Source organism: Notamacropus eugenii, chromosome 1, assembly GCF_028372415.1.
Source record: "Notamacropus eugenii isolate mMacEug1 chromosome 1, mMacEug1.pri_v2, whole genome shotgun sequence".
In the NCBI taxonomy this organism is placed as follows: Eukaryota; Metazoa; Chordata; class Mammalia; order Diprotodontia; family Macropodidae; genus Notamacropus; species Notamacropus eugenii.
In genome coordinates this window covers 592,423,947-592,439,076 of record NC_092872.1, presented here as the reverse complement: position 1 = coordinate 592,439,076, position 15,130 = coordinate 592,423,947, and the positions used below count along the sequence as shown (strand labels likewise).

Genomic DNA, 15,130 nt, shown 5'->3' with positions numbered 1-15,130 from the left:
AAACTTGAATTTGCATAGTCATTAGGGATCAATCCCTCTTGTTTCTTTCCCCATGGAGAAATGCTCTTTACAGTATATTTTCCACACTGGGGTGCAGGGTCAAAGCTTCATGCTGCATTTCTGCTGATGGTGCACTTCCTATTCACCTTTATTTCCCAGGTTCATTTTGTCTTCTCTAGCCCCTCATGGCTCTCTTTTGACATCTGGTCATGTGGTCGTGTCATGAAGCAGCTTTAACTGTGGGGAGAAGCTGTGTTTGCTTTAGATGAGAGAATTATAAATGCAGGTGTAAAACAAGCAGGAAATGCTGTCTGGGGAAACAAAAGATGCTGATTTTTATCTAAATATTTGAAAGAGGGAAGACAAGAGGAGGGGGAAATATTTCCTGAAGAAAACTGCTTTTCCTCCCCCAGCATGCTCCCCAAATCATCCCTGTCTTTTGTTGTTTCTTTCTCAAGTAGTTAAAGCAGAAGAATGTGTATTTGGTGGTTATTGAGGAAGGTTAAATTTCTTACACAGGAAGCCAGAGTATATGTGGTGATGTTTTTTTAAAAAAAAATCTATTTTTGATCCCTGATTAGTAGTCTTTACTCAAGTAATTGTGTTGGTTTGCCTTTTCTAGCTCCATTTCCCTTCTTGAAAAACTAAGCTGCATTGACAAGGTAATAATCAGCATCATAGTTTTAAATTTTCAAAAGCTATTCTAGTCCTGCAACTGGAATTTAGTTCAGCTGTACATTATTTGGACCTCTGTGCTCTCTGTAAACCAAAGCTTTAGCCGGTTTTTAAAAGTACAGTATGTACATTCCAGAGGCTCCAAATTGAGTGTGACTAGAACATTGACCTTTGGGCCAACATGAATCCTAAGTTGCTTGGTTTGCTTTGTATAGCCCTTGGTTGCCTGCTGAGGAGAGCCAGGCCTCACTCCTTTAATCTCTAACTCTGCCATTGATTGAGGTAAGAGGAGGACAGAGGATAAGAGTGCCTGTTCTACACTTGGGTAAGCCCAAGCTGACCCATGCTGATTTTAGGCTTTATTGTTGAGCCTTTTAAGAGAAGAATAGAGATACCTGAGCACAAATTCTGGACAGTGTTGTGTTTTTTTTTTATTCAGGGAGATGTCATGTGCAATACGTGATAATCCTTGAGGATGACTGAGGAGCAGAGATAGTGATGGATAATTCAGAAGTCATTTTTTTGGGGCTTTAGGATATCTTCAGCCACTCACCGTTTATTTTTATTTAGTTGTTGCTTTTGTTGTGGGGTGTTGTTTTTTTTTTTTAAGCGTGTCTCCCTATCTCACTGGAAGTCCCTCACACCTCATCAGTCAGCTCATCTCACCACTGATTGGCATGGGAGCCTTTGACCTGTTACATTTCCAAACTGGACCCATTTAACCCTTCTAAGCAGCCTAGTGGTTCCATTTAACTCTCAGACTCACTGTATTGATGCCAGACTTAGTGAGGATACCAAGGGACTTAACACACTACAACTCAGAGCTCCTGACCTCAATCAATCCACCAGCCTCAGCATCCCCAGTAGTAAGGATTTCAAGCCTGCCCCACTTCTATTCTCTGCCATCTTACCTTCTGTGTAATTTAATCAAGTACCTGACTCTTTTTTGATCCAGTCAGAAGACTGATATTCAACTAAACGTGTAGAAGAAGCCATACAAATAGTCCTCCAAAGAAAATTCCATTTACATAGAATCAAGAATGGTCTGTGCTAAATAAAACCAAGTAAAGCACCCTTTGTCATTTTTGTGTCTTTTAAGTGTGGCCAGAAAGGAAGGATTTTATGGCCTACTTGTATTAAAGAGGGCAGAGGTAATTCATTATTTGTTGATTTTATTAAAGTTCAAGGTACTTTACCAATATCTAAGAGAGCCACTTTCGTAAATGAATCCGTTTCACCCCTACTAGATGTTGAACACACATTACTCTTACCATATAATGTCTCAGTTGGACAATGGACTTCTCATCTTAGCTTTGTCCAGATTCAGTGGACATGCAATGAAAATACTCATGCCCTAAGCATCCAGTCTTGTAATCAAGGGCAGTGGTTTCCAACCTTTTTGATTATGAGAACCCTCTTTTCACATTTAATATTATGAACTTTCCTCTCTCACATGATAGGAATTATGCTTCAAATATATGTAGATTGCACAATACATAGTGACAAAAAGTTATTATGAATTTAGTAACACCTATAAATGAACTTGTGTTTTATTAGTCATAACAACATCTATATACCTTCCAAAAGACATTTTGTCTTTGTCAGAAAAAATTTGTGAAAATAGTTTGTCAGAGATTAATAAACATGTAAATGACAATGCTTAGTGTGCCAGTGGTTTCAAAGCCAATCCAACAAGCGTTAGGTACCTGCTGTGTGCATGGCACTGCCAAGTCAAAATGAGGAAGTTTTTTTCCTTAAAGCACTTGCATTCTGTTGGGAGAGGAAAGAGGTAAAGGTTCGTTCCCCTTTACAATAAATCTGTTCTCCAGGAGCTTATAGACTGGTCTAAAGTGTTAATGTGAGGGGGGTAATGTCCAAAATAATAGAAAATATGTTTCTTTGTTGGAACCAAGTATTTGTTTTGCAAAAGAATTGATAGTGCTCAAGAAAGCACTTTTCCTTGTTCTCAACCTTTGTGTAAAGTATAGACATATATACTGGTGAATGGAGGTTAAGGAAGAAAAATTCTGAGTATTTTTTTGAGGTGAAAGGAAAGGAGGAATGGTTAGGAACTAGTCCCCTTCAGTTCTAAACCTTACAGAATTCTACTCTCTTAATTCATTTAAACCTTTAAAATAAGAATGTTGGTTACATACTTTAGATTTCCCAAACCCAGTTTTTTAACTAAAAAGATAAGAGGGCAATGTTAAAGTAGCATTTCTAACCCTAACCATAAATGTGCTTTTTGCAACTGGAGAAGGGAGTCTGAAGAGTGGAATGATCACTGGAAATAGAGTTGGAAATAGAGGGTTACTCTGTGGCCTTGGACAAGTCACTTCACTTCTCTTTGCCTCAGTTCCTTCATCTTTAAAATGTGAGTGTAGGATAAGATGGCTTCTAAGGTTCTTTCTAGCTTTTTGGTCTATTAGCCTGTATATAGCTCCTGCTAACCTTGACGTTTGATACTGAAGCTTAAATCATTAATACAGGCAGCCAGAATAGCTTTGCTGTTTCAGCCTTAGCTTTTACTTCCCCCTCTCCTCCTTTTCCTGACTTTCTCTCATAAAGTAGATATTTCAGGTTGGAAGAAGCTACTGGTCCAGTTGTTTGTTTTCCTAGTTCCCTTTTTTTAAGAGGTCTCTGACTTTCCTCAATTACTAGGTATAATCTTGTTCATTAATGAAAAAGTTCTGTCCCTGGAAACTTCACTGTGCATGAAAGAAAACAAAAATTAGGTGGGAGGATAGAGATCTTCAAAGGACAGATCAAAACCATCTGTCCCAAATCCGAAATTCCTCACCAAACCCACCCTCTCATATTGGGAACCAAAAAAAGACTCACAGTAAATTGGAGTCTATATTTAACTCTTTTGCACTTCTGTTAGGTGGTTGGATTCATATATTTAGGGTTGTAAGGGAACTCCCTTGTTGTAAGGCTCAGCTTCCTTATTATACCAATGTTATAAATGTAGCCAAGCAAGGTTAAATGGCTTGTCCAGAGTCACCCAGGGAGTGAGTGGTAAAATGGGATTTGAAGTCAGATTCTGATTCCTGTTTGAAATCCACACTGAATTTGGCTCAGAAGTAGAGAAGTTTCATTAGGGTGGGTTGTATAAATAAGCCAATGGCTTGAGTCCAGGTCATTGGACCCTGGTGCATGTTATTTCCTAACCACATGTCTGAGGTGGCATTTGTACAAGATTTGGGATTAAGCAGAAAGCAAGTTGAGATGTCAAGACCCTGGATTCGGCTCTGCTTTGTGACTTATTTTTATTATTACAACTCAGGACTGTTCTGATAATCCTCCTTCCATTAAGGAACAACTATCAGCACACACTCCAAGAAGCAATTCCTGCAACATTTTACATTTTATTCCTATAGGGTAAACCCAGCGTCAGCCAGAGGAAAATATTACAGCCATCCAGACCCATGCACACCCATGCTTTGGTTGGTTTGTTGAGGAAAGATGATCAATAAATGAATGAGAAGGGAGGATGTGGTAGAGCATTTTAGTTTACTTGATTGTTGAGTACTTCTTCCTCATGTGACCCTTTGGAAACTCCTTAATTCCAACAGTGTTAAGAACATTCTCTATGGAATACTGTGGTTAACAGTGAGATGAGAAGATATCCAGAATGATTTTTGCTAATGATTATAACTCTTGAGTCCAGTCCAGAAAGTGGTTTGAAATTGAATGGAATTAATAATATTTGAGGTGCCCTGTATACTATGTTCCCACAGCATCAACCATCCTGTGGCTGCTTTGGCAGAGCCTTCCTCCCCAGGCAGGTATTTTTCCCTGGAAGCTGAAGTGGTTTTGAAACTTCCTTTTGTCCAAGCTGGGCCTTGGATGGGAGATTTGGGTGGGGGTGGAAATGCTTGGAAGGGGCAGTTCCAGGAAATTGCTAAAGGGTTCCTTAAATTAATACTTCTTTATCTAATCTAGTATGTCCTTTAAATACTGGTTCTATAGATAGGTTGGCTAAGCACCATCTTGGCATAATTTTAATTTCTTTGGTGGGAGTAGAATAAAGGGCAAGTTTGTTTTAACTACCTGTGGACTTTGCTTCTTTCTTTCTAAGCCTTTCTTAGGGACACTATACTTCAACAATAAGTTCAAGGTTTGGCCTGCATTTCATAATTTGAAATTCTGTTTCCTTAAAGGAAACGGGTTAATCCTTTTCTCCTCCTAGCACAATTCTATATGTAGCAAAGGTCTTTGACAAAATCTGCAAAAAATTAAAAAAAATAAAATGGATAAACATTGAGTAGACTATAAATAAGAACTCAAATTTGTACAGGAACATTGCAACATGACTTCCTTACAATAAAGCTTTTGGGTAAACAGTGCAGATGTTTTTAGTTCCATTTTATAGATTACTAATTGAGGCTCTGTGAGACTTCTCCATGCTCTCAAAGCTAAGTGTTGGAGGTAGAATTTGAACCCAGGTCTTGTGGCTGCAAGTCCAGTACTCTTTATAATATTCTCTTACACCACTTTGATACTGCCTTGTATAATGCCTTTCAAGTCTAAATCTACCTGATAAACTATAAATATCTCCTAAAACAGCTATTAGAGGTTAGAGTGTGAAGGCAGTGGTGGAATCCTAAATAAGGTATATTTGGCTTTTGAGGAAGGGGAAGGGAATGTTGGAGGGCTTTCTGCTTTTTCAGGAACCTTCTTCTGAGAGCTAGAATAATTCTGTGTCTGTGCTCAAGAAGGGAACTATGTGTTTGTTATTGCCTTTAGCCTTCTTGCTCTCTCCCATTTCCTTTATCCACATGGGCCAACCATTATTTGTAACTTAGCAAGCAAGGGACAGGAAGAAGCTTCATACTCCCATCTTGACTCTTGTGGAAGCATAGTTAATTGTCTTGTGAGTTTTGCACCTAAAAGCAATTTTACTTGGGGAAAAAAGGCTTTAAAATATTATGGCCAGTTTTGGGAGCTTTCAGCCCAGAGATGGTAAGGAGGTCAGGCAACTGGTCAGAAAGAGATTACAGTGAACCCTTTACTGACACTGGGTGCAGGACTGGAGATGTGGCAGCTACATTACCTATACAGAGTTCTGGGTCACAGTTCCAAAGCAGAGAGGAACACCAACACTTTTGGCTTTGGGGGAATAGGGGTCCTTCCTGGATAAAGACTAGAGGACAGCTGTGACCACACCTCTCCCTGGATAACACTACCTTGGAAGCATTGAAAACTTGCAGACCCTCCAGCCCCCCAGAAGTATCTCCAAAAATAGCAGCACAACAAAGCCTGAAGCTTGGGACAGTCTTCCCACTCCCCAGGTGAGCAGAGCCCAAGTTCAAGTCAAGAAATATGTTGGAAAAATGAACTAACAACAACAAAAAACTTGACCATGAAAAGCTACTATGGTGGCAAAGGAAGACCAAGATACAAACTCAGAAGAAAACACCTACAGCCAAAGCCTGAAAGAAAAATACTAATTTGACACAAGCCTACCAAGAATTCCTGGAAGAATTAAAGATAGGAATGCTTGACAAAAAATATGGGAAAAGAAATGGGAATGATACAGGACAATTATGAAAAGAGAATTAACAGCTTGGTAAAAGAAGCACAAGAAAAATACTGAGGAAAATAATATAAAAAAACACAACAGAATTGGCATAATGGTAAAGGAGGCACAAAAATTTACTGAAGAAAAGAACTTCTTAAAAAACAGAATTGGCCAAATGGAAAAAGAGGTACAAAAGCTCATTGAAAACAATTCCTTAAAACTTAAAATTGGACAAGTGGAAGCTAATGACTTCATGAAACATAAAAGAAAAAATAAAACAGTAAAAAAAATGAAAACCTAGAAGAAAATGTGAAATATCTCATCTGATATTTTGGACCTGGAAAATAGATCAAGGAGAGATAATTTAAGAATTATTAGACTATCTGAAAGCCATGATAAAACAAGGTGTATGTGTATGGGGGTGGGGAGAGGGCTTAGACATCCTATTTCAATAAATAATCAAAGAAAACTGCCCTGATACCTTAGACCCAGAGGGCAAAATAGAAATTGAAAGATTCTACCAGAGACAACTGGTCCTGGAGTCAGGAAGACCTGAGTTCAAATGTGACCTCAGACACCAGCAGTGTAACCCTGGACAAGTCACTTAAACCCAATTGCCTTCCTCCAGCCCCGCAGAAAAGGAATCTACAAATCACCTCCTGAAAAAGATCTCAAAATGAAATCTCCCAGGAACATTATAGCAAAATTCCAGAGCTCCCAGATCAAAGAGAAAATACTTCAAGCAGCCAGAAAGAAACAACTCAGATGTTATGGAACCAGGATCAGAATCACACAAGATTTAGCATCTTCCATGTTAAATCACTGGAGGGCTTAGAATAGGATATTCTTGAAAGCAAAGGTGCTAGGATTATAACCAAGAGTAACCTACTCAACAAAACTCAGTATAAATTCTTCAGGGCGAAAATGGATATTAATGATATAGAGGTCTTTCAAGCATTCCTGATGAAAAGACCAGAACTGAATAAAAAATTTGACATTCAAACACAGGACTCAAGAGAAGCATTAAAAAAAAGAAGAATCATAAGGGACTCAATCAGGTTAAACTATTTGCATTCCTATGTGGGAAAATGGTACATAAAACTCTTAAGAACTTTATCATTATTAGAATAGTTAGAAGGAGTCCTACCTAGTTGCCTTTTCACCTAAGAGTCATTGATTTATGTATATTTTATCCCCCCATTAGAAGATAAGTTCCTTGATGGTGGGGACTGTTTTGCTCTGTCTGTGCATCTCTAGGCATACAGAGCTGTGCCTGACACTGAATACAGGGCTTGTTGATTGATTCCAGTCTCTTCTGTGCTGTGAGGACCTCAGTTTCCTTTCTCATTATTTCTAATCAAGGTATTAGAAATTGCTTATTTCTGATAACATGACAACGGGGAGTTGAATATTTTCTCTTTTTTTGGTGTTTGGATCTGGCAGTATTAGCTGCTCTCAATGGGGGAAAATACTGATTAAGATGCAGATGATCAGAATTCTAGAATCAGCATCCTTCCCTCCTGTATCCTGGGGGCATCCTTCTTTGGATCCCTTGTAGGAAAAAGGAGAAAAACAGATCTCACCTGGAGACTCTTCCAACTTCTAGAGAAGGAATGTGTTTATGAATTTTCAAGTATTAGGGAAGGAGAATGAGTAGCAAGAACGGTAGCCTGAACAGTCTTAGGGAACTTCCTGAGTGCTTGCTTGTTCCCTGAGGTTGTAAGAGTCCCCATTTTTGCCCTAAAGAACACTGTGATTGTGTGTACAGGGATAGAAAGGACACGAAAGTTCAAGGCCCAGCTCAGGCATAACCTTCCTTGCCTACTCTAGCCCATTGTAATCTCTCCTTCCTCTAAATTCCACCCACCCTCTGTGCCATTCAGTAGGTTTATGGCTAAGATACTGCCCTGTAATATTAAATTTTTTTAAAACTATAAATCATCTTTTAACCAGATTATCAATTCCTTGAGGACCAGTAATATAGTAGACATTAGTGTTTAAAATTTTATATAGCTGACTACTATGTAAATGTAGCTGAAGCAAAGTCTTATTATAAATAAAACTAAATTAATCCAGCACATTTAAGGATAGACTGAGAAATAGAGGCCAGATAGGTAGGAATAAAAATGAGAGAGAAGTGTCACAAAACTCAAGACAGGAGAGAATATCCAAGAGGAGAAGGTAGTCAGCAGATCATTGAAATATTTCTGCACAACAGGCTACTTGCCGAAGTCTTGCATCAGGCTCAGTTTATTGAAATGCCTGAAGATTTCAAAAGTCTGAAAAATGAGAAAGTTTAGGAATAAGTTTTTATATAATGTTTTTCCAAATTCACTAGTCACTTGTGAAGTGGCTGAACTTGAAGAATCAGTTGATAAAAACATGTTGCTAGAAAGTTGTTTCCTATTTTGAAGCCATGTGTTTGGGCCCTACTTCATATCATTTGGGAAATTGGAAATAGTATAATTGTTTGCTTAGCTGTTCATTGAAGTATGAAGGAGCTCCTCTTCTGCCCCACTCTCCTCCCTCTCAGAAAAAGTTTACTTTATGGACTTGTTTTGTGGAAAAGCCAAAAGATTCATTAGAATAACTGATACTGGAATACATAAAGGATCTTTGAGTATATCAGGATATGGAAATTCTAGTATGGGAACTCCTTCCACCAATACCTCTCAGAAGCCTGGCAGAATTGTGACTCTAGGCTCTGGAGGGCTCTGTCAATGAAGCATGAGCTGTAACAGGTGCCATCATGCTGAAAGACTTGAGTGTGGTGTTGGCAGCAGATTGGGCCTGCTTTCTAAGTGTTAGTCAGCCTAGCTAAGTGCAAGGAGGCTTATAACCAGTAGGCTAGCAAATTTGTGACTAATTCTTGAATTCTTTGCCATGGCAACAAATGAAATCACAAATACATACTTAAAATCACCAATACATACTTAAAATCACCTCACCTCTAGCTTAAATTTGAGTATCCATTTACTAGTGATTTTAGATTTCTCTCCTTAGTCCTAGAAACTCCATGGCCTAGTGGAGAGAGTTGGAGTCTGGAAGCTGTGAGTTCAAATACAGTTTCTCATAATTTACTAGGTGCATGACCATGGGCAAAAAGTCACTTTTCTATTTCCTGGTGTGCAAAATGGACACTATAATACCTGTAATATTTGTCTCATAAAGTTGTTGTGAGGCCAGATGAGATAAAGTGCCTTGTATACTCTCAAGTACTACAGAAGTAAGAGTTATTATTCCTAACTTGAGACAGTGTGTAGAATATTTGGGATAGCAAATTGAAATGAAAGACACAGTTCTCTAGTGAGACATCTGCAGGCTTCATTATGTAGGTTTCTTTTAATGAATTACACATTTAGTTAGTGCTGTGTATGCTTGAACAGAAGATTTCTCTACTTTTCTAGGAGTAGTCTCCTAGACTGACTCATGAGAGGACAATCTCATTCAATATCTGGGGGTGAGTAGAGAGTGCAGGATGCAATAATCAGTCAGTCTTTCTGGAGGCATATTAGCATCCACTGTTTTGAGGGAAAATTTAATGCTTGAAAAGCAAGGATCTTCCCTTTTTCATGGAACTAGGGAGGTGGGGAAGGATGGAGGAGAGGGTGAGAAAGGCAGATCTTTTGAGATATTAGGTTGTGAAGTTTATTTCAAAGCATAAGTGCATGTAGTGAATCTAGCAAGTTGGATCTTGCTCCTTCCCTCTGCCCCTTCGCCCTTACTTCCTGAATACCTATTTTGCTACTAAGAGATCATTGCTCCCAAGTATGGAGATGCAGGGGGTTTCACAGAGCCCACCATGTCTTAGACCATTAACGCAATGCTTGGCTATTTAACTTATTTATGGTTCTACAGGACAGATGTGCAAATTGAAGGTATTCATAAGAACCGGAATTTCACCTACCGCTCCCATTCCACTTATTAAAGTATCACAGTGAATGTTCTGACTTGTAATGAAAATAATGGGGCTAGTAAGTGAAAATATTGTGACAAGTAGAGAATTGAGTGTTACTAAGGAAATCTTTGTCCCTCTATGCCCTCCCTCCAGCTTTCTTTCGTTTGGGCTCAGCAGTCCAGCAATATACCAGGTATTTATAAAATGCCTGTGTTTATTTAAATCATTCAACTGCAGTACAGATTTGAAGTATGTCAAGAGAAAACTGCTAGCAAGTACTTTAACTGGGTCTTCTCTCATGAGTCAGGACTCCTCAGTTCATTTTTTGTGCTAATTCCTGAAGTGAATGGAGGACTTTTTGAGCTCATGAGTCTTGAGAAAGAGCATTTGAGGAAGTGAATAAAAAAAACCTCTAATAAACAAACAAACCAAAAAATACCTGTTAGGTGTTTTGAGGATTTTTTAGAGATGACTAGTTATTGGGAGGATATAGGGTAAGAAGAATAGGTGCTGCTGGATTGGGGGTCAGAGTGCCTGGGCTCCAATCTGGCTTTGCCTCTTATGACCTGTGTGACCTTGGGCAATTCACTTAATGTCTCTGAAGCTCAGTGTCCCCATTTATAAAATGAAGGATTTAGACTAGATGGTCTCCAAGGCCCCTTTTAGCTCTAAATTTATGATCCTTTGAGACATTTGATAATTTCTTTGAAGACTGTCTTTAGTGAGCTATTGACTAAGGTAAAAATACCGAGGTAGTTTGTCCTTTCCTTCTTCAGCTCTTTATACAAATAAGGAAACTAAGGCAAACAAAGTTAAGTGATTTGCCCAGGGTCACACCGCTAGTAAGTGTCTGGGGCTGGATTTGAACTCAAAAGGATGAATTTTTATGACTCCAGGCCCAGTGCTCTATCCACTGCGCCACCTAACTGCCCATACTGCCACCTAACTGCCCATACTGAGACCTAGAGAGGGCAAATGACTTTGCAGAATCACACAGGAAGTTGATGGCCGAGCTAGGTTTCAGACCTACTCTTTTGACTCCATGATCTTAACACTATACCTTTTGTCTGTTTTAGAGAGAGACCAGGGGAGACAAAAGCAATGAATGTTACAGTTATTTTGAGGTAAATCCCATCATTTTATGGGAGTAATGTTAAGGCAATGAGAGGTCAGTTTCCTCTCTTCACTTTTCTCACTTCTTTTTTTTGAATTGCTCTTAAAAGGGAAGAAACTTTACCTTTATTAGCTAGTTTCTTGGCATTTTGAATAATCTTAAAGTAGGTTAGCTTTCACTTTCCCCTCTTTATTCACTTCGGAAATTGTGGGGGAGTTTGTTTTCTCTTCTGATAACTAGAATATAAGCTCTAACAGGGCTTTCAGCAATCTTGTCTTAACTAAATCTTCTGTAGTCTAACACATGGTGTTCCAGACTTGGTAGGTGCTTAATAAGTGTTTTATGCTAAATGGGTTCTGATTAGAAACTTCCCCCAACTGCTTCATTTATGTGTGTGTGTGTGTGTGTGTGTGTGTGAAATAATAGCTGCCATTGAGATCTGTATGTATTATTTAACATGATCCTCAATAAATACTTTTTCTCTCCTTATAGCACCAACAGATTCTGATGGCCCCCTCTATCTGCCCTACAAGACTCTGGTCTCTACCCTCCGAAGTACAGTTTTCAATGAAGGGGAAGCCCATTGTCTCATCGAAATCTTATCAGAGAAAGCTGGAATTGTTCAGGATACCTGGCATAAGGTAAGGAGTTCTGACACTTGACAGAAATTTTAATTGTGTGTGTGTGTATGTGTGTGTGTACTCACACATGTACATATTTCCCTCCCCCACATGAATGAAAACAAACAGAAATTGTTATGTAGCCCTGTACCACATACAGCCACTGTAGCAAGATGCAGCTGTGCTCATGGTGATGTATTCCCAGATGTGAATGTATAGCACTGATGAACTCATGCTGGAGTTGTTAAGCTGGAAAGAAAATGCTTATAAAACAATCTGGTCTTTTAAAATTGTCCTTCACTTTTCTTTTCAGAGAAGCATACTGTCTTATCCCCTTCATCCCAAGCTGGGTTTAATCACAGTACAAGTATATTTTGTCTTCTGCTACATTCTGATCACCACTGAGCTGCCAATACATCAGTCCTGACCATTAGCAGCTGCAAATCCTCACTTTAAAGTGATGATGTTGATAGCTAGCATTTACATAGCACCTTAAGATTTGCAAAGCACTTTATGTGTATTATTTGGTCCTTACAACCTCATGAGGTAGAAGCTATTATGCTTACCCCCATTTTGCAGATTATAGATTTTGCAAATTAGGGTCCTTGCTCAAACTGAACTGCCAAGCGTTCAAACTATGCTTCAGAGAGCGAAACTCCAATGGGCTGGCCATGATGTTCGAAAGCAAAATATACTCTTGCCTGTTTTTTAGAGAACTCATATGGGGCAGGTGATCACATGGCGATCAAAGGAAGCAATACAAGGACACTCTCAAGGTCTCTCTCAAGAACTTTGGATTTGACTGTGCAACATGGGAAACACTGGCACAGGACTGCTTAGCATGGCATGCCCACATCAGAAAGGGTGCTGTGCTCTCTGAGCAAAGCAGAATTGAGACAGCACAAAGTAAATGCAGGATGTGCACATTTGGAGTATCCACCTCAAATGTTCACACGGACTATCTGTGCCTAGCCTGTGGTAGAGCATTCTGAGCCCATATTGGTCTGATCAGCCACAGTGGGATACACTGAAACTTCACTTTATCATGGTATGTCATTTTGGTCCTCTTCAAGAATGAAGGATGACAACCAAGCAACAGATTAGATTACTGAGTTTGAGAGAGAGTAAGTGACTTGCCCAAGGCCACACAGCTTGAGTTTGAGCCTGGATTTGAACTCAGATGTTCCTTACTGTAAGTTCTATACTTAATGTGGTTCAATGCACTGAATTTGGAGTTGGAGGACCTAGGTTTAAATCTTGATTCTCCTACTTGCTACCACTGTGACATTGGCTTGTCCTCTAAATATCTGAGACTTACTTATTTTTCTTATCTGTATAGTGAGGGAGTTGGATGAGAAGACCTCCAAGGTCCCCTCTTTCCCTATATATGATCCTATAATCTGGTAGTGAAAGGTATTCTCTTCTTCCCAGTAGAGAGATGGGAAATCTACAAGTAGAATGTTGCTTCCAGGGTCCAGTCAGACATTGTATCACTTTATTACAGGGGATTGTGCTTGGGCAGGGATCGAGATGGTGGGCTTATCTTGCATAAACAAATGTTGATAAAATGTATTCTAAATTAGATATAATTCCATTGAACCTATGGGGAGGAGAGAGGAGTGATCTCGTAAGGAAGATAGAATTGTAGCTTGAAAACCAAGAACAAGGGTGGAACATAGCAGAATATTTCATATTTGACACTCGGAATGATCCAAAAGCTCAGATCCTTACATTCTAGTGGACTGGAAGCACCTTGAAGGCAGAAGCTAGTTTTTGTTTTGTTTTGTTTGAACTCTTCTATTTCTTTCCCTAGTATCTAACAAGCACTTAATAATCCTTTTTGAATTTAACACTCTCCTATTTCTGGCACAAGTCCCAACAGTGGTGACTTCTAGTGCTTTTGTATCACCCATATTTATCTTTGTAAATTAAAAGTGAATGAAAATTAATTTTGCTTGGGGGATTTTTCATCATTTCTGAACATAATTAGAGATATTCTGGGATGTGCCAACCCTAGGCTGGCACTCAGTGCTTGAGAGATACCCAAACAATTGCTCCAGAGCTAAGTGTCCTTGCATCTGGCTCCTTACTGAAATTTGTCAAATGGCATTTGCTGCCCTAGAGTTTCTTGTGGTTGTACATGGGGAAGGCTGTGCAGGGGATATCTGGGGGGGAATGACTGTCAGCACCCCCAAGAAGTAATGCTGGCTCCTTCCTCCCTCTTTCCTCCTTCTGCTGATTCTGAACCATAGAACAATAGAGATGGTCTTAGACACCAAGGGGGCAGCTGCCTGTCACTGGCACAAGGTAGGACTAGTGGAGATGAATCTCCCAAAGACAAGAGCCCCTTCCAAACTATTTCCAGTGTGGATAGGTGGTGCCTCCCCTCCTGGAGGCGGAACTGAGGACATGTGGCTGGGCATGTGATGTAATCTGACCAGAAGTTGTAGGTGGGATTTCTGGAATCTTTGCTTTGGACTTAGCTGCATGTCCATTTCTTGCTGTCCAGCAGTAAGGGGAGCAGGAATCTGGCTGCTCTGCCTTTGCTTTTGCTGCCTTTCTTTTTGGTAGCTCTGGGAAAACCATGAGTCTGCATCCCTCTTAGCCTTGCCTGCTGCCCTAGATCTGCTCTGACATAGAGCCGAGCTGCAGCCCCTTTCTCCCCTCTCCCTTCCCCTCCCCCTTTCTCTCTTCCTTTCTCTCTCTGCTAAGAAAGTCCACAGGGATGCAGTCCAGATTTGCTCAATTGAGCCTATAAGTAATATGGTGCCATCCTCTTTTTAGGAAAATTTGTTTGCTTTAAATGTTTAGAATTATTGTTGAATAACCTATCTTTCGTACATAGAAGTTGTTCATAAGCATTTATATAGAACTTTAAGGTTTGTAAAGTGTTTTACATATTTTAACTCATTTGAGCCTCATGACAACACTATGAGGTAGGTGGTGTTGTTATCCCCATTTTACAGTAGTCAAGTTTGTGTGTTATTGAGGTAATGATTCCTCTCTTAGTCCATGTGCTTGGTAGTTCAACTTAGACTAGCTTGTTAGGTTTCTTATAGATTGAGCTAAGAATTCTCCTTGTAGTTTGCAGTCTGAGAGTTCCAATTAAGTTCTTTCTAGAACAAAACTGAGTGACTATTTTGGGGGTGGAGAGAATGGTGATGTGTATAGTATCTTTACAGATGGATTCGGACCAAGGCCAAGAGCTCAAAGGAGCCCCAGCTGCTCCCCTCTACTTAGATTTGGGGATGAGCAGACTCCATACCTTGTGGTAGGTGGGAGAGACTCATCTTCTACCC

General features: G+C 39.6%; 1 protein-coding gene across 4 annotated transcripts in view; it reads left to right on the top strand.

The window, feature by feature from the left end:
* The window catches only part of RRBP1 (ribosome binding protein 1), a 115,711-nt gene that overhangs the window by 52,838 nt on the left and 47,743 nt on the right, over window positions 1-15,130 (top strand). For all 4 annotated transcript variants that reach the window (XM_072634518.1, XM_072634517.1, XM_072634516.1 and 1 more), the window contains exon 3: window positions 11,704-11,852. In XM_072634518.1, coding sequence (XP_072490619.1) covers window positions 11,704-11,852 — 149 coding nt within the window. The remainder of the gene's footprint in view (window positions 1-11,703; window positions 11,853-15,130) is intronic.